This window comes from Dunckerocampus dactyliophorus, chromosome 13, assembly GCF_027744805.1.
Source record: "Dunckerocampus dactyliophorus isolate RoL2022-P2 chromosome 13, RoL_Ddac_1.1, whole genome shotgun sequence".
Classification (NCBI taxonomy): domain Eukaryota; kingdom Metazoa; phylum Chordata; class Actinopteri; order Syngnathiformes; family Syngnathidae; genus Dunckerocampus; species Dunckerocampus dactyliophorus.
In genome coordinates this window covers 10,357,884-10,377,326 of record NC_072831.1, presented here as the reverse complement: position 1 = coordinate 10,377,326, position 19,443 = coordinate 10,357,884, and the positions used below count along the sequence as shown (strand labels likewise).

At 41.9% G+C, this 19,443-nt stretch overlaps 2 protein-coding genes across 7 annotated transcripts in view; one reads left to right on the top strand and one right to left on the bottom strand.

The window, feature by feature from the left end:
* Positions 1–158: 158 nt before the first annotated feature.
* On the top strand, positions 159–1,858 carry isca2 (iron-sulfur cluster assembly 2). Its single transcript, XM_054796615.1, has 4 exons — positions 159–237; positions 453–630; positions 1,166–1,281; positions 1,372–1,858. The coding sequence occupies exons 1-4, from the start codon at positions 197–199 to the stop codon at positions 1,544–1,546; spliced, it is 510 nt and encodes a 169-aa protein (XP_054652590.1). The 5' UTR covers positions 159–196; the 3' UTR covers positions 1,547–1,858.
* A 281-nt stretch (positions 1,859–2,139) lies between these two features.
* The window catches only part of eml5 (EMAP like 5), a 57,122-nt gene continuing 39,818 nt past the window's right edge, over positions 2,140–19,443 (bottom strand). For 2 of the 6 annotated variants that reach the window (XM_054796609.1, XM_054796610.1), the window contains exons 24-45: positions 16,555–16,686; positions 16,394–16,482; positions 13,956–14,132; positions 13,678–13,879; positions 13,476–13,602; positions 13,254–13,268; positions 12,611–12,619; positions 12,194–12,272; positions 11,132–11,261; positions 10,960–11,058; positions 10,696–10,716; positions 10,438–10,611; positions 10,141–10,349; positions 9,778–9,935; positions 9,575–9,689; positions 9,302–9,490; positions 7,817–7,989; positions 7,380–7,542; positions 7,197–7,300; positions 6,971–7,124; positions 3,352–3,452; positions 2,140–3,271 (exon numbers count right to left, since the gene is read on the bottom strand). In XM_054796609.1, coding sequence (XP_054652584.1) covers positions 3,235–3,271; positions 3,352–3,452; positions 6,971–7,124; positions 7,197–7,300; positions 7,380–7,542; positions 7,817–7,989; positions 9,302–9,490; positions 9,575–9,689; positions 9,778–9,935; positions 10,141–10,349; positions 10,438–10,611; positions 10,696–10,716; positions 10,960–11,058; positions 11,132–11,261; positions 12,194–12,272; positions 12,611–12,619; positions 13,254–13,268; positions 13,476–13,602; positions 13,678–13,879; positions 13,956–14,132; positions 16,394–16,482; positions 16,555–16,686 — 2,657 coding nt within the window. In that variant the 3' untranslated portion in view covers positions 2,140–3,234. Of the gene's footprint in view, positions 3,272–3,351; positions 3,453–6,970; positions 7,125–7,196; positions 7,301–7,379; positions 7,543–7,816; positions 7,990–9,301; positions 9,491–9,574; positions 9,690–9,777; positions 9,936–10,140; positions 10,350–10,437; positions 10,612–10,695; positions 10,717–10,959; positions 11,059–11,131; positions 11,262–12,193; positions 12,273–12,610; positions 12,620–13,253; positions 13,269–13,475; positions 13,603–13,677; positions 13,880–13,955; positions 14,133–16,393; positions 16,483–16,554; positions 16,687–19,443 lie in introns of those variants that run through there. The other 4 variants (XM_054796611.1, XM_054796613.1, XM_054796612.1 and 1 more) reach the window with 4 other exon arrangements.

Genomic DNA, 19,443 nt, shown 5'->3' with positions numbered 1-19,443 from the left:
ACACAGCTTTAGTCTTAAAACTGTAAAATAAAGTACTCAATGATTGGCAGATAGCTTAACAAATCATTTAAAAGAAGCGTGCTCACCCGAGTGTATTATTCTTGAGTGACAATTGCATTCACCAATAGCGTATTTCTGTCTATTTGAGGTGGGACTTCCTTGTTGTTTGTTATGGAATATTCGACTAGTGGAAGCAATGATGTCTGCGTCAATGTCCAAAGTGATAGGCCTTGCGAGGTAAAATACGCTTTTGTCTGTGTCGATGACAACATTATATACATTTTACAACCATATCACATAATATGATGCCGAATTCGGAGTTTGCTTTTGACGTCAGTGAGCTTCCAGTGTGACGTTTGCGAACTCGCCAGCGCCAGAACTAACAACCGTAGTATATGTTACACCATTTAGACATTTTCTATCACATTTAACCTACCAGTGATGTTTTGCAGGGCTTCTGCTCTCCTGAATAACATCACCGTTATACAACGTTTTAATCGGCACCTCCGGAGCCCTCAGCACCTTTCCACTGCTGGAGTGCTGCCCTTTAGCAGCGTCTCAGCCCAGCAGAAGCCAGAAGCTTCAGGTCCCTCTGAAGACAAAGTCTACCTCACTGAGTCATGTGTCAAGGTGAGCAGTAATCACTGAAAACATACATACATTTTTTTCATCTTTAGCAGTCAGAGGGACGAATTTAACAAGATGTTTATTGATTGCTATAATATGCTGTGATGTTAAACTAGCAATATAGTCCTCAAAGCGGCCATTCAGTGTAGCATCAATGTTTCTCAGAATGTAGACATAATTTCAATAGGAATTACCGATTTTGAAATGTAGTCACTCTGTATGTTAGGGGTGTTCAGCATGCAGCCTTGGGGCTACATTGTAGACATAAAATAAACCAAAACAATGCGGAAAAATACAAAAATACATTACAGGCGTAATGTAATGAGAAATAGCTGACAAATCATATTAAGCTTTGCTCATATATATATATATATATATAAAACTTTGTAAAAATCCTTTTTACAAAATTCTAAATATCTAAGTGGCCAACCACATCTTTTGATTTTTCAGGATGCGTCCCTCGATGGAAAAAGTTTGGACAGCCTGGTTGTATGTGTTTGTTTTGGTATTGTAGTTGAATGTTCATGTCCATTTTCAGAGACTTGGTGAGATCATGGTGAAGGGTGAGTACCTAAGAATTCACGTGGAAGGAGGAGGCTGCTCTGGTTTCCAGTATAAGTTCTCAGTTGATAGTAACAGGAATGAGGATGACAGGTACAGTATTTTTTCTCATTTTCTGTTTCACATTGGAATATTTGGGATGCTGTCTAAATGACAAACTGTCCACATCTCTTGTGCATTCAGAGTGTTCGAGGAAGGCGGTGTGGGCGTCGTTGTGGACCTGGATAGTTTGGAGTTTGTGAAAGGAGCCACAGTGGACTTCAGCCAAGAATTGATCCGCTCCACCTTCCAAGTACTCAAAAATCCCCAAGCTGATCACGGCTGCTCGTGCGGAAGCTCTTTCTCTGTCAAAATGTAACATTTGTAGTCTGCAGCATCTTCAACTACAGAGATAACGGCTTCATACACGCAAAGTACATTCATATTAATCAACAACCATCTGAGGGGTTTTATTTTTTTATATCTCTAAGACTATTTAACTGATTTGATTGATGGATATATTCACAGTTGTCACTGACAGCTTTGTACTGCATATAGAAGAAAGCATCGTCTGAAGTGTGTGTTTAGGGTTTTTGCTTTATGCATGTAAAATATGTAAATAGCCAAAGTAATCATATTAATGTGGTTGAAAATACAATTACAGTATGTTCATTAAACATGTTTTTGAGTCCTTTTGAATGTATTATGTAGGGATGGGCATAATTATCGATTCATTGATCACCAAGAATTGAAGCAATTGAAGTCAAATTGAGTGCACTACTTTTGTGGTGTAAAGAACATGATATTAGCTACATCCACACCGACCTACTTTGGCCAGCATTATTCTGCTCACTGGCATAGAAAACAGAGTTCAGAACATCAGAATCTTCCATCCCTCTGATATTTTGTAAAGGTAAAGCATAATTATTGATAATTTTTCCCCGTAAGGAAGGAAATCATGGCCAAAACTGAAATAAAGAGTGACAAAAGCAGTCAGGATTTTTTTTTTTTTTAATAATTGAGCACCAATAGTTAGATCACATTGGTTAAATTAAATTTTCTATTTGCACACATAACATACAGTCACAAGTGAAAACCTCTGTTCATGGTTTCCTTTTTAATTTTTTTTTTATTAAAGTGGACTTTTAAGAAACAGCTCACAAAAATATACAAAAAAATATCTACAAATGATATTTACACTGGTGTAAATCAAGATATGTAGTATATTTTTTATATAGTCGTAAAAGGAGCAAAATACTTTGCACTTTTTTTCCCTTTCAGATAAAACATTCCATTAATATGTTCAGTTACACAACACTAACACTTCATATTGATGAAAATGTGACATTATTGTTACACATGGTAGCAGTGCACTCTGTAAAGTTATTGAAATACTTCGGAGTGCTTTGGAACATCAAGTTACAACTATTTTCTCTTCTGGGGAGACAGCTTTTCTTCCATGCACACCCATTTACAAGCACTGACACAATCATGAATGGGATTAACCAGTCAACAACACCCACTAAAACTACCAGCACCACATCACAAGCACGTAAATAAACCATCAGGGTGACACAGTGACTAGGTCGGGTGTACAGTGCATAGTCTGCTTTGGCATGCTGACATCCAGAACATAACAGTGGATGTTACATTCAGGATGAAGGCCACAGAATTTGTAAGTAAAAAAATAGAACATAGAAATGACCACAAAACCCCCTCATAACACTCACATTAAGGCTAATTGAATTTGCTACATGTATATATATATATATATATTTTTAAATGGCATTGTTAGTAACACAATAGGCTTTCAACTGGCAGAACTGCCAGAACAAAAGTAATGCATCCCTTAAATAACGCACATACACAATGATTTTATCCAGCGTTGCCGTCATGTTCATGTGAGAGTTGGGCTGAAAGCACACTATGTGCACGCATCTGGTTTTGAGGCAGTAATTTTGATCATGTCGAGCCTACCGGGCCTACGTCCTCCTTTAAATGCATCCTTTATGCTCCGCTGGAGAGTCATGCTGGGAGGCGACAGGCAGTGTGGCCCAGATGTGGTCCTCAGTGGGGGGTGTGGACACACCTCCACACAAAAAGGCTACAAAAGTAGACAGGAATGAGGGAGAACATTTCGATTGCAAAGTCATGAAAGAACTATGATGTGATTCGAAGTCATACCTTCTGTCATCTCCACCAGCACTCACCACAAAGCGGTCTCCGTTTGTGATGCGTATATTTGTCAAGTGAGCTGAATGGCCCAAAAAGCGTTTATGTTTTGCCTTAAAAAAAAAAAAAAGAAAATCACAGTTGCAGTTTTCAAGCTATTTGCAATATACAATATATATCCATCCATACATCCATTTTCTATGCCGCTTCTCCTCATGAGGGTCGCATAGGTATGCTGGAGCCTATCCCAGCAGACTTCGGGCGACAGGCGACACCCTGGACTGGTCGTACAATATATATACTGGTGTAATTACCGGTACTTCAGTTAGTACCAAGATAATTGTGTTGAGTTGAAACACTAGGCGACCAGTCCAGGGTGTACCTCGCCTGTCGCCCGGAGTCAGCTGGGATGGGCTCCAGCATACCCCCGCGACCCTGATGAGGAGAAGCGGTATAGAAAATGGATGGATGGATGGATGAAACACTAGGACGATGTGCAGGGTTTGATGGCATTTGATGCAATGATGATGATGCAGTTTGAGGCAAAATCAGGTTCGGACCTTCACTGTGAAAAAAAATTGCATGAACAGACCTTATTCAGTTTTAATTGAAGACCCCTGCCATATACCATGCCAAAGAAAGTGCAGTTTTCCTTTAAGTCTTGAAAGATAGATATCCCTCAAGTTTGGCATCCCTGGTAGCTCGGCTAACGTTCATGAACTTGCAGCATTTCTCTCGCAGTTGTTTTTTGGGGTTTATGCATGTTTTTTGCATTTGCAACACTTTTCGTTTGTATTTGTTTTTGATCCTGCAGTGTTTATGTGATCAAGTTAGCTTGCGTGCTACGTTTGCTCACATCCTGTGCATAGGGTTGCCAACTCCCTGAAAAAGAAATAAGGGACACCACAATTTCTTTTTGCGGGAAGCAATTGTTATACTATTTGATCCATCCATCCATGTTCTATGCCTCTTATCCTCACTAGGGTCGCTTGGGTAGGCTGGATGCTGACTACAGGCGAGAAGCGGGGTACAACCTAGGCCGGTTGCCAGCCAGTCGCCAGGGCAAATCCAGACAGGAAAAGATGAGCAACCTTTCACACTCACATTCATGCCTATGGACAATTTAGAGTCCTAACATGCCGGAGTACCCGAGAAAACCCACACACGCACGGGGAGAACATGCAAACTCCACACAGAAATGCCCAGCGGAGATTCAAACCCAACATGCTAACCACCAGGCCACTGCATGGCAGTACTATTTGACACAAACCTGAACTTAATTACCTGCATGTTTTGGAGTAATCCAAATACGTAGGAAACAAACTGTTTAATAATTTACTTCGTAGTGCAAAATAACACTATCAAACACTATCACATTATCAAAATAAAGTCAACATTTTCCCGTACGGGGTCACCACAATGTTTATACCAGATGGCCGACCCCTGATCACCCTGGCTGGGGATCAAACTCATACCCTCTGCCACAAAAAGCAGAAGCATGGCAACCCTACCTGTGCATCGAGGGGGCTAATCCTCCCCTGTCGTTAAAACCTAGTGACGCCTCTGACTCAGTCTACCTATACACTATATTTTCCCTCATAAACATGTAAAAACAGGAAGTTTATATGCCAACCGCATTCATTTACAGTTTATTCAGACCATATCCTGACAACCAAAGATATAATTATTATCAACATTTTTTTTCGGAATGATAATTTAACAAATAATTTTAGCAACCTCCAATTTTCTCATCATATAATGAGAGAAATAACAATATATAAATCCACAACATCTAAGGGGGGCTGCTTGCAGAGAAATGGACAAAGGTAGGAGCCTATTTCATCACTTCATCACAGATGAACAATCTTACTGTTAATTAAACACGCACAAAAAAAAAAATCAACCCCAAGTAGTTCAAGACATGCTAAACCAGGGGTGTCCAAACTTTTTCCGCTGAGGGCCACATAAAAAGATCAAGTATGCGGCAGCCACTTTATTTGATATTCTTCCACTTAAAAAAAACTGACATGCTCTAACAAATGCATTGGAGATGAAAATATGCTATGTAGTTAATATTTACTCTAACTCAGCTTTGCATTGCGGGTAATGAAGCAAATGCTTTTAAATTGTTCTGATGCGAGAGTGTTTCCTTTTGTGTTCAGACTAAAAAATGCGCTGCAGGCCTCAAATGGCCCCCAGGTCAGACTTTGGACACACCTGTGCCAAACAGTCAAATCACATAAAAACAAAAGGCTACTTCTCATTTGTATTGCTATGATAGCTTCTTATTTGATAACATTCATCATTTCAACTTTTTCCTCGTAATCTTTTATTTTTTTCATTTTGTGTGGCTCTAATCCTGTGTTGTATTCATCTGATGGGGGAATATGCAAAAACAAACAAACAAAAAAACAGCTGAGGGCCACAAATGGCCCTCAGGCTGGACTTGGCCTCCCTGATCTAATGAGAATCAGTCCAGCAGCTGCATCTTCACTTTTAATAGAAATATTTAACCATATGTTTGTTATTAGCATGTTAGCATGTTGGCCACACAGTCAGGAGATTGAGAAGATCTGTGTTTAAATCTCCCTTGGGCATCTCTGTGTGGAGTTTGCATGTTCTCCCCGTGCGTGTGTGGGTTTTTTCCAGGTACTCCGCTTTCCTCCCACATTCCAAAAACATGCATGTTAGGTTAATTGGAGACTCTAAATTGTCCATAGGTATGAATGTGAGTGTGAATGGTTGTTTGTCTATATGTCTATATGTTTGTCCTGCGATTGACTGGTGTACCCCGCCTCTTGCCCAAAGTCAGCTGGGATAGGCTCCAGTGAGGATAAGTGGCATAGAAAATGAATGGATGGATGTTTGTTATTATGGATGTATTTTGCAGTGGTGATATTTTTTTAAATATTATTTCTATTATTATCTAATTTAACTACACTAGGGCCAAAATATCAGACAGCTCTCAGTATGATGCAGTGCAGCTGTAAATTACCGCTATCGCGATAATATAAAGCACATACTGTACTGTACTGCAGTGATCCCCAACCACCGGGCCGCGGGTCATTTGGTACCGGGCCGCACAGAAAGAAAAAATAATTTCCATGAGTTTTTATTTTGAAAAGTGGCCGGATTCTCTCCGTTGCATCTGTCTCACTTGACGCATGTCCATTGTGCGTGTGCTAACTTTATCTCATGCTGCACAGATAGACTACTACTGTATTTTTACCATTTTTCTTTCACCTCATATTTGGTGTCAAATGCTGATACTATGTGGGAATGCATAAAGGTAAGTTTTGATGGCTTATTGAGTGCTAATGTGCACATTTGTCTCAAGTTAATTCATGCTAGCGCACTGCCTTTTACCTCTGGAAAAACTCCAGAGATAAGATAAATTAGATCGCTATCGTGTACGAACCCCCAACCCCTGTGGGAACACAAGCCGGTCCGTGGGTGAAAAAAGGTTGGGGGCCACTGCTGTACTGGATATTCAGACTGAGCATCGCTTTTTGACTTAACCACTAGGGGGTGCTATACTCAAATTGTTGCTGTAAAAGTGCTGTATTAAACATTATATTCTATATAGCGTGACAAAAAAAAAATATCAAAGAGGTGGTCCAGTCATACTTACAAACTTGTCTGGACACGGGAAGTCGAACAGCTTTACCATTCCAAAGTCATCACCTGTGACCACATTAAGGCCTGAGTGAGACACACAGGCACAGGTGACATCTGCTTTGTCAGTGTTACGGGACCAGATGCCAACCACCTCATCCCCAAGGACGCTGCACAAAGTGACAGGGGAACAGTCAACGCAGGCATGAAAAGGAACACAATGGCAGTGCTTCTCATCTGACCTGGTCCAGGTGGCCCAGGTAATCCTGTCAATGTGGGACTGCTCTGTGACCTGCTTCCCTGACGGCACCTCATACACCAGACGCTTGTAAGCACCAGTGGATACCTGATTCAAAGCCAAAAGGAGAATTAATGACTGTGTGATGGGGGACCCCTTAATGTACCGCCGAGTTGTACTGCTGCACCTGGATGTACGTGCTGTCTGCAGAGAAGTCCATCTGCATGACAAAGCTGGGGATGTCCCGACAGGAGTTGATGCGGTTGAGCTGCGGGCCGAGCGTCAGGTCGTAGAAGTCAACAGCGCTCTCGGTGGAGCCGACGGCCAAGAAGCGGGAATTTGGGCTGAACCTGGTAGAGAGATATGCCAGACCTGTCAGACAGTCAGTGTGCCAGATAGCATTGTAGCCACTTAGGTGACACGTAACAGAGTATACTTGGTATAATGCTGTAGAAATATAATCACCAGGGGTCCATGACAGTGTGGTAAAACTGTCTAGTCTTGCTGGTGAAATAAACTCACATAGGAGCACGTTGTCCAATATCTCATAGAATACAAAGCACTTGTCCGATATGTCGCTTTGAACCAGTTTAAGAATTTTTTTTTTTTTTACACCACCCTCACCTAATATCCTGGATAGAGGAGCGCCGGTCCCTCTTCTTGCCCCAGATTTTGAGAGAAGCAACCAGCAGGATTATGAACTCTCCATTCTTCATGCCAATAGCCACCATGTCTCCTTCAGGACTGTAGCTTATGGTGCGTGCCGGGTGACCCAAGTTCACCTTATTCAGCATCTTCTGTTGACCCACCAGCCCATACATAGTTGCATTAATCCATCATTATACTGTATGTTCAACACTGAGAATCGCAGATGTTACCAATAGTGGTTTAAAAAAACAACAACAGATAAAGTAAATATCTATACTTGTCACAATTCAAAGATAAACTTTATAAAAATTTATGTGCGACCCGAATAAAATAACCGGTGTTTATGGCTTTCACTCACTGCTGTCTGGTATACACGTACATATCTGTCGCACGTGCACATACACATAAGCAGCCTCAGAGAAGCGACTGGTAATTTGGAGTCATTGTGTGCTTATGGTTGGTTAGACATTCAATGATGGCTAGCGTCAGTAGCTAAACTTTGTCAAATCGCTATTGTTAGCTGACGACAAACATAACTAATGTGCGTGTGTGCGTGACGTGAGCCGTGGCTTGCAATGTCAAAGCAGGAAGAGGGTGAAATATACACATTTGAAAGGTTGCGGCCCCCATGCAGCACCTACCCAAGGCAGGTAGCACCTTTAAATTAGGTAAATAGCTAAAATGTCAAGTTTCATCTAGAATTTCTTCTGGACAACATTTCATTTAATATGAGCCTACTTGGGCCGCACGGTGGTCTAGTGGTTAGCATGTTGGCCAACACAGGAACAGTCTGGAGATCTGGGTTCGATTCTCCGTTGGGCATTTCTGTGTGGAGTTTGCATGTTCTCCCCGTGTGTGCGTGGGTTTTCTCCGGGTACTCCGGCTTCCTCCCACATTCCCATAAACATGCATGTTAGGTTAATTGGCGACTCTAAATTGTCCATAGGTATGAATGTGAGTGTTTGTCTATATGTGCCCTGCGATTGGCTGGCGACCAGTCCAGGGTGTACCCCGCCTGTCGCCCGAAGTCAGCTGGGATAAGCTCCAGCATGCCCCCACGACCCTAATGAGGATGAAGCGGTATAGAAAATGGATGGATGGATGAGCCTACTTAAGTACAACAGATCTGATGAGGTTTGGGATATGGAATCTCAACATGATAAAAATGGACTTCAGATGAAACTTCTGACCTTTCATAGCAAATTTCATTAAAAGGGATTTTTGGCAGCAAAGTTGTTACAGTAGGTCACTGCTTTTTTGCGGGGTTTACATTGCGAGACCACCAGTAAATGGCAAAAAAAACGCAAGTTATTGATGCGCCCGGAAAAATGACTTTGACACACGGCTCACCCCACGGTTCCACTGTACAAATGATAGACAACCACATGCCAAAACAATGAACTTCTTTGAAGGAGGTAATGACGTTACGAGGTCTGAGTGGAGCTGAGTGACAGGACTAACCTTCTCCGGAATGTCCCAAAGTCGAACTGTCCCGTCCTCTGCAGCAGACAGAAAGACGTCTCTGGTTGGATGTGTGCCCAAACCCCAAATTGGCCCGTCCATGTGTCCGTTGACCAAGATGTTGCATGCTGCATTTTTCTCCCCGACTTCAATGATTTCTGCATTCCTGGTTCCCACCAGGATTTTACCCTAATGTCGCAAAGGATACAAACCGATGAAATGAAGACAATTGTGCTTTGTGTTTTAGGCGAAGAGTCATATTTTCTTTGCTACCTTTCCTCTGCATACGGAACGCACACAGTCAATGACCTGTCCGGTTTCTAATCGAAAGGCTCGGCAGCGTTTCAACTCTTGATCCCAGAGCTTGAGAGCTCCTCCTTCCTTTGATCTGCACAGGCAAACAGGAAGTACAGTCAAATTCATCCTCTACATCATCCTTACTTAATGAAGCCATGAGCCAGCCTTATACTACTTACGGTCTCTCCTTGCCTCCAGTAACAATGAGGCCATCTCTCAGTGTGGTGTACATGGTGAACACAGGGCCCGTGTGAGCTTTGGCCACTATCCTTACTAGAATGTGATCTTTCCACACACATACATCTCCACTTATGGTACCTGTAAACGTCAAGTTATTCTGAAAAGAAAACAAATCTGCACTAATCTAGTGGTCTAAGAGCAGAGCAAGCAATGCACAAACATTTCAGCAGAATTTCATTACAGAAAAAAATAGAGCAACAGCAGCATTTTTTAGGATTATGCAGGACAATACAAAAACCCTTTTTTAGAGAAACAGCAAGCTGTCTTAATGCTGAATATGACGATGATCTGAAGCTACTTACCGCTCCAAATGCGACAGACAGCATGGTCTGCATACGGGCGTCCTCTATGGAGCTCAGCACTCCTTTTTTACTGAGCACAGCTCGACCCGCCAACGTCCAGAAGCGGACATGCTTGATCCCCACTGAGACAAAGTGAGTGTCTGAGTCTGGACGGAACTCAGCCACAAAGATCCTCTGAGTGTGACCGTTCCGGCTGGCTACTTTGGCACCTGAGAGGCAAAGCCCAGTGGCACAAAGGTGAGCTGAGGTCGTTGAAAGAGACCGTCTAAAGATATCCCGTGTGAGATCAGCTTGTACCTTCCTGCCACTTCCAGATGGTGACAGTGTGTTCCGAGTCCAGGCCCACAGACAGCAGGAGCTTCCCCGTAGCACTGAAACTGACAGAGCAGACCCCACCCGAGTGGAAACAGCGCAGCACCGATAACGTTTGCTTGGTCATGGCGTCCCACACATGAATAGATGGAGACGTGGCTGAGGGAGAGCAAAAGCAGTGAGAACCCTTCATGTGAATTTGTTTCTCTTAAACGCTAAGGTTCTTTAGGACTCAGTTCTTACCTGACATGTCACCAGTGTCGCCTAGAATGACAGAAAAGGACTTTTACTGATGTAACCTATTTAAACATTTAACAGTCAACTGTATTTATATTTATGTATTATACTATACTGCATGCATAAATGTTACATATGATGCGGCGTTCTTTACATTTTAATGTGCAATGTGGTGCTGATAGTTGCAGGAGGTGTGGCTACATGATACCACAAACTGCAAAAAAAGGCAAGTAGATGCTGACAAGAGAGGCCAACGTCTCACAAACATACCTACTTGGCCAGTTGCCACCACGTTGGGGAATTTGGGATGTTGGTTGATTGTCAGGCACAGAATGTCATCGCTGTGTTCAACATAGAAACTTTGGCAAGCTGCAAGAAAACACACACAAGCCCCAGTCATCGCCGGTGTCAAAAGACCGCATGCACCCTGCGTCAAACCTACAGGTGGTCAAGTTGAGCACGATGCCAACTGAGGCTGTGTGGTAGATGATGTCGGCCCCCTCATTCAGGTAGTGCACGTTATTGCGGCAGTCATTGCCACGGTAACCGAAAACCAGCTCCAATACCAGGTCCTGCAGATAAAGTCAAAGAAGGCTGTTAGAGTGTCAGAAAGGTCGTTGTCATGACAACAAAGACATCCAAAGCCAGCTCTCATTCAATTAGAGCATCACCAGAGAGGTTGCCTGAACAGCACATAAATCTTCAGATGAAATCAGATTAGATACCAATCTTTTTAATCATTTGATGCTCTGAGACATACCAGAAAGCTTCTTTTTAACAGTACATAAATCTCATCAAATTAGAATATGGTAGAAAATTTACTTGCTTTCAGGAGACTAAAAGACTAATTAAAGGCCCAGTAAGTGTTTGTTGTTAATTTGCTAATTAGAGCATGAACCATCCATCCATCATCTATGCCGCTTATCTTCACTAGGGTCGTGGGTATGCTGGAGCCTATCCCAGCTGACTTCGGGCAAGAGGTGGGGTACACCCTGGACTGGTTGCCAGCCAATCGCAGGGCACATATAGACAAACAATCATTCACACTCACATTCATACCTATGGACAATTTAGAGTCACCAATTAACCTAACATGCATGTTTTTGGAATGTGGGAGGAAACCGGTGAAAACCAACGCACGCACGGGAAGATCATTCAAACTCCACACAGAGATGCCCAACGGAGATTCGAACCCGGATCTTCGCAATCTCCTGACTGTGTGGCTAACATGCTAACCACTAGGCCCGAGCATGAACCAGTAGTTTACAATATTGAACTTTTTCACATGGATGCTGAATTTGGGGGTTCTTTGTTAGCAGTCCGCTATGATCAATTAAGCAATACCCTCTTGAAAAACCTCAAAACATATAAGACTTTCACTTTTTGAATTGAACTACTGTGCTGAAATAAATGGACTTTTCAAAGATAATCACATTTAATGAGATGCACCTGTATAATATGTGGAATGATCTGTTTATTTTGACAATAATGAGGTTACGCTTACATCAATGGGTCTCTTCTTTTTCCCCACATTGTTGGTCTGCAGTTTTTCAGGCTGTGGCAGGGCTCTGCTGACAGGAGGCCTGAGAACAGAGCGGTGAGTTACGACAGCTGCTGACTAAGGCGCTGACTGCAATGCTGATGCACATATTGCCAAGAGAAATGGCAAGTTTACTGAAATTAGTGATTACAACTGTGAAAGGAAGAATTAAGAATTTCCCTAAAATTTTGCACATGCACAGTGCAACTAGTGGCAACTAACAAAGGTCGACACTCAACACTGTACTGTAACCAGTGAATATAAACAAAATAGTGCCAAAAGTAATAATAGTATGTAGACTTTCATTAAAGTCTTACTGACTATATCGCCATATAGATCCAGGAGCTGGATAATGAATGCATAAAATAATAAGGAGCTTACCTTGACCCTCTGCATGGCAGCAATAGCAAAGAAAAAAAACAAGAATTACTTAAAAGGTTTCTTACAGTGCTCACTGCTGCTCACTGGAAATGCACTTCAACACAACACCTCAGCCGCTGAGGACATAAAATAGAGAAGTCAGCACCATGCTGTAGCCATGACAACCAAAGTCCATTTCAAGGACATCAGCTGCCTTGTGGAGGCTGCGCTTCTGTCTCGATAGTCTATACACTCGTTCAGCTGACATAACACCATTTAAATACATTTTGATTCACGTAAACGATTGCAAGATTTCTATTATTTCTAGAGGTTAACTGACAATATAAATTATTCACTTACTACATATGGATGGATGAATACAAGAAACATATGCTATCAAAATACTTCATTTCAGTATTTTTATTTCGATAGTACACCCATTCATGTATACTATAGTGTCTAAATAACCATTATTGTCTATGACATCTTATACATAATAATACACTGACACATCTATATTATTTTCCATACACTGAGAAATGCAAAGATGAATGCGTAAGCACTACAACACAGCTATTGCAGTATTAGCAAACCTTGGACTTGTATATATAAGTCTGGGTAGCCAATACTGGGATGCAAAAGCCATAAACATGAAACATCTTACCTGACGACACCCTGTCTTCAGATGGAATAAAAGAATCAAGCAGGACAATGAGAGAATGCAGCCATTACAGGAAAGAAGAAGAGCAGAAAAGGTGCAAGTTATTTTAAAAAGGCAGGTATAGGACTGCAATTATAGATAAGAATAGAAAAGATGTCGATTAAAGAGGTCGAGTAGATGCAGAAGTCATATTTTCATGTTTTCAACAGCTTCACAGAGGAATACCTCTCGTCCACAGAAGGCTCTTTCAGCTGCAAGTGAGGTTTCACACCAGTCATGGGGCGCATGTTGGTGGATAAGGCTTTGATGGTGTAGTTGATCTCATTCTCCTTTGTCACATCGCTGTCATAACCTGACCACAAACAACACTGTTACAGCAGCTGGTACCTTTTGGACATACATTAGCTCAAAGATCCCGCTCTCACACCTCCGTCATCCTCGCTCTCAATGTCTGACTCCTCACTGTCACACTGTCTGAGTTCCCGATGGGTCTCAGGCTCATGAGCCCAGATCATGAGGCACGTGTCTCCCCCGCCAGCCGTCACTAAAAGACTGTCTTCATGGGTCCACCGCACATTGGTAACATGAGTACTGTGGGCCACGTAGCGTTTGAACTTTGCAAACTTCCCCTAGGAGTGAAGAATAACTTGTATCACCTTACGACTTAAACTACTGAAAGAACTCGGACTGAGCATTGTATCTTACCTTGACTGGATATCTGAAGAGCTTGATGTATCCTAAATCGTCTCCTGTCGCAAGCACCTTCTTGTCATTACTAAGGCAAGCAGAGGTCACCTCTGTGACCTCACTGATCACAGGCCAGACGCCCTCCACAGACGTCCCGAGGACGCATGTCCACGTGCTCCAGTCAATCTTCTCCACCTAACCCAAGCAGATAAGTGGATGACTTTATGGTGACACTTACTGTAGTTATAAACAGACAAAAAAACTCTCAAAATGAGACTGAAGGAATGTGAAAAGTGAACCTGTAAGGCAGGGGTCACCGACGTTTTTCCTTGTGAGAGCTACTTTTACAAAATGAAAATGGCCAAGAGCTACTCATTTTTGTAACATTTATTTTCAGAGCTTTTTTTAAACCCAAACAAAGCGAATATGCTTGTTTTACCAGAACATTAACAAAATGCTGGTGTCCACAACTCACATTTTGTATTTCAGAATGCATTTCTTTCTACTGTTCTTTCATTATTAACTGAAAACCTGAATGAAAAGCAGGCTTGCGGGCACCTCATGTGGTCGTGGGGGGCTACCTGGTGCCCGCGGGCACCACGTTGGTGACCCCTGCTGTAAGGTATTGGTGACTGAGATCCTCTGTGCGTTATCTGAGCGACGTGCATTCACACTGCATCTACATGCACTTCTAAATATATCCTTCATTGAAAATGCATGTTTGACAGCCGTACTGTATTAGGGCTGCAACTAATGATTATTTTCTTAGCTGATTAATCCTAAACTTCCTGTTTCGATTAGGGCCGCACGGTGGCCTAGTGATTAGCATGTTGGCCACACAGGCAGGAGATCGGGAAGATTTGGGTTCGAATCTCCGCTTGGGCATCTCTGTATGGAGTTTGCATTTTCTCCCCGTGCGTGCATAGGGTTTCTCTGGGTACTCCGGTTTCCTCCCACATTCCAAAAACATGCATGTTAGCTTAATGGTTAATGGTTGTTTGTCTATATGTGCCCTGGCGACCAGTCCAGGGTGAACCCCGCCTCTCATCCAAAGTCAGCTGGGATAGGCTCCAGCATACCCACGACCCTAGTGAGGATAAGCGGCATAGAAAATGGATGGATGGATGTTGTTTCAATTAATGGAGTAATTGGTGAACCAAACACAAACAGTTAGTGGTTTGGTCCGCAACATACCAGAAAAGAGGCAAACATGTCGATCACTCAAAGCTGATATCTGTGAATATCTTATTTTGCTCAAACACAAAGATAACGGGTCTACTTTAATGGATGGCTAAAAAAATACTCAGAGGATACATTTTTAAATAAAAAAATTATTAATTAAATCCCAAAACAGCTGTCGATTAATTGCATAATTAATCAATTAATCAATTAATTGTTGCAGCTCTATTCTGGATTTTCTCTGACATTTTTAATACACAACCAGGCAAAATCTCATGCTGGGTCTCAAATCGGGGCAAGCCGTGTGTCAAACAGATATGGGCGTATTCGCTGGTGGTCCCGCAACGTAACCAAAACAAAAGGCAGGGGTCTACTGTACTTCCATCGGTACACCGTGTAACCTGTGTACTTACACAGTTCCTTCTTCCCTCCTTTTTAAATCGTGGATTGCAAACACTCAGTGGAGCGTTATCACCAACATATGAATCGCCTGTTAACATTTCTGCCAGCTTTTTTCCCCACTTCTTGATTTTACAAATGATTCAAAATGAATTTGCGATTACTTTGTCTGGGTTATATGTACCCCGATGCTTCAAATAAAGTGTTTAAAGTTTTATTTCAAGTTTGGGAAGGTTTGGTAGTCTCTTCCCTTCCTCTGTGTAGCCCAGATGGCAGTGTACTGCATTTTTTACTTGTCAGTGTGAATACACTTATGCACTCAAAAGACTTAAGATTATGCGCAAGGGTGCCTCCAGGAATTCAGGTCCCCATGAAAAAAAACCAACAAAACAAAAAAATCACATTGGGCACCAGTGGGCAGTGGCGGACCCATTAAAATCTATTTTTTATACTATTTTGGTCAAACTTGAATTTAGTTAAATGCATGTTTTGGAGGAATATAAATACATGGGAAACAAATTGTTCAATAATACATTTTTGGTGCACAATAACAAATTAACAGACTAAAAAAAAAAAGTCTTAGAATGAGATTATGCATGATCGTAGGATCAACAAATAAATTGTTTTTGATCATTTTCTGACAATATTTGCGAAAATAAAAATGTTCTCAACCCAGATAGGAAAATCATCATTACCACTTTTGGCTCACAAATGTTCTACAGACAGAAAAATCCCTCTGATCTCTGCTGCACACATCTTATGTGAGTGAGATACAAAGCTATGGTAATCTGTGCCCAAATTAGAACAATGCAGCTTCCTGACCCTCGTCTTTTAGGGAAGGTATAAGCCAACTGTGCTGCTACTCAGCTTTCTCTTACCTCTGTAGTAGGGATGGTCTGCCTCTTCCCACGAGGAGCCTCAAAGAAAAATTGCTCTTTGGCACTGGTATTGACTTGGACTAGTTTCCCTGTGAATGAACGAGTCCATGGGGTTATTCATCATTAATATGAAAAATACTAACTATGAAGGGGGCGTCTACCTCTCCTGTCCCAATCCAGATGGGTGATGGAGTTGAGGCATCCTTTGCACACTCCAACGCGTTTGCTGCTCATTACATTGTAAATATCCACAAAAGTATCACCTGATGCCACTGCGAGGTACTTGCCAGAACCTGAGTAGGGAGAAGATGACATCACCTAACAGTTTCTTAACTCCTTTCTCAATTTCTCTGTCCCAAAGAAGCAAACACATTAAAAATTTAATTTGAAAGGTGACCATACACTTATTAGGATAATGTTTCTTAGGAATTAAAATGAAACAAAATGTTGTAGTGTCACATGTAGGGGTGTCATATTACACTCAGCTAAAGAGACGAGACGATGCACGATATTGAGTTCATGAAAACGAGCCAAAATTATATTTTAACATTACTTTTAAGAAAACTACATTGACAGAATATAGGACAGGACAACCAGACTTTTTAACTGAGTCACAAAACAATGCAGGTACATTTTAAAATGTATGACGTTAGCATGATGCTTTTAACTGTAAAACGTTTTTTTTTTAAATAAAATCATGATGGTATGTGTAGGTGCTACTACTAATCATTTATGTTGACGAGTAGTTACAGGTTGTTAGCATGTTGGCCACACAGTCAGGAGATCGGGAAGATCTGGGTTTGAATCTCCGTTGGGCATCTGTGTGGAGTTTGCATGTTCTCCCCGTGCTTGCGTAGGTTTTCTCTTGGTACTCCGGTTTCCTCCCACATTCCAAAAACATGCATGTTAGCTTAATTGTTCTAAATTGTCCATAGGTACGAATGTGAATGTGAATGGTTGTTTGTCTATATGTGCCCTGGCGACCAGTCCAGGGTGTACCCCGCCTCTCACCCAAAGTCAGCTGGGATAGGCTCCAGCATACCCACGACCCTAGTGAGGATAAGCGGCATAGAAGATAGGATGGATGGAGTAGTTACAGTATGAAAAGACATGCAAAATAGATAGCAGATTGCAGTATATTAGCTTTATGATTATGCTAAAACAGGGGTCGGGAACCTATGCCTCATGAGCCATATATGGCTCTTTTGATGTCTGCATCTGGCTCTTACATGTTTCTTAACACTATACATTTTTTTAATTTTCTTTTTGTTTTCGCAGACATTTTAAAGTAAAACGTTACAAAAATCACAGTGTTAAAAAAACATTCAAAATACAAAACATTATAATGCATTTTAATCCACCTATCCATTTTCTACCACACTGACTGTCCTTCCGATAGTTTCCATGTCAGACGCCAAAACACGGTTCTAATTGGATAATGCGGTAGCCTACTAGGTCAAGAAGTGAACTTCCTGCCTACCTAATTGTGTAGCTAGCGCAAACACTATTGATAGTGAAAAGAAAGGAAGCTGGGGAGTACCATACTGTATATTTCAGCACGAATGGACAGAGGAACCCGCCTTCATGGAGAGAGCAGGTTTGGCGTGTGGTGTGTCTAATATGCAATGATAAAATTTCATAGATGAAACGGTCAAATATAAAGCAGCACTTCGACACACACCATCCTACATTTGCATCTCCCAGTAAATATCCAAAAGGGGCACACCCGGAAGAAGGCATGCCAAGAATTACTCCAAAGTGCAAGCCAGTCAACAGCAACTCCGTGCATGGAGCCAACAAGCTGACTGGTTTTTGGCCAGCTTCGCTGGTTCTTAAGCCATAGTGAGGAACGGAAAACCATTCACAGATGGCGAATTTTCCAAAACATTCATGCTTGATGTGGCGAACAAACTTTTTGACGACTTTTTGTATAAAGACAAGATTGTCAAATGAATAAAACACATGCCTCTGTCAGCAAGAACTGTTCACAATCGCACCATCATGATGGCACATAAATTGGAGGAAACACAAGTGAAGGACATAACTGCAGCAGTATACTTTCAACCCACTTTTGATGAGTTGACAGACACACGCCATGCAGCACCAGAAGTCACATTAACGATAAGAAGTATTTTATTTATTGATTAGCTTCAGTATAACAACATTATTAAAAAGAATAAAAGCAGAGACTATATTATCCATCCATTTTCTATACCGCTTCATCCTCATTAGGGTCGCGGGGGCATGCTGGAGCCTATCCCAGCTGACTTCGTGCGACAGGCGGGGTATACTCTGGACTGGTCGCCAGCCAATCACAGGGCACATATAGACAAACAACCACTCACACTCACACCTATGGACAATTTAGAGTCGCCAATTAACCTCACCTGCATGTTTTTGGGAATGTGGGACCTGCATGTTTTTGGGAATGTGGGAGAAAACCGGAGTGCCCGGAGAAAACCCACACGCACACGGGGAGAACATGCAAACTCCACACAGAAATGCTCAGGGGAGAATCAAACCCAGGTCGTCACGATCTCCAGGCTGTTCCTGTATTGGCCAACGTGCTAACCACTAGACCACCGTGCGGCGCGACTATATTATACTTACTATATTCTAAAATTATTACATTTCTCAGTATTACATTAAAAAAAATCTGGCTTTCATGGCTCTCTTAGCCAAAAAGGTTCCCGACCCCTGCGCTAAAAGAACTACAGTTCTCATGATGCTCAGAGTGCCATACCAGGAAGAAGTGAAATTTTCCACACGTTTTGATAGAAGTCATACGCAGCGATTGTGTTTTGATCTGATAAATCTTAAGTAAGTTTGATTAAATATACTATTACTACAGCTTCTGCTGAGACATTACTTCCGATGCAAAAAAGCACCCACTGAGGGCCGAGTGACACTGGAAACACCGAGGGTGGTTGGATTGCAAGGTTTATTGTGTGCATAAAGCACTTAATGTGCAGTTCCAATCCTGCCTCACTGCAACTTCCATATTATGTGTATTATCTAAGCGAGAAATATTGTCACGTTTTAATCTCACA

What these genes read in the sequence shown, in the direction of transcription:
- isca2 (XM_054796615.1), top strand. Translation starts at nt 197, where the DNA reads ATGATGTCTGCGTCAATGTCCAAAGTGATAGGCCTTGCGAG. An exon ending in TCACTGAGTCATGTGTCAAG is followed by an intron (nt 631 to 1,165) that starts GTGAGCAGTAAT and finishes GTCCATTTTCAG; the next exon opens with AGACTTGGTGAGATCATGGT. An exon ending in AACAGGAATGAGGATGACAG is followed by an intron (nt 1,282 to 1,371) that starts GTACAGTATTTT and finishes TTGTGCATTCAG; the next exon opens with AGTGTTCGAGGAAGGCGGTG.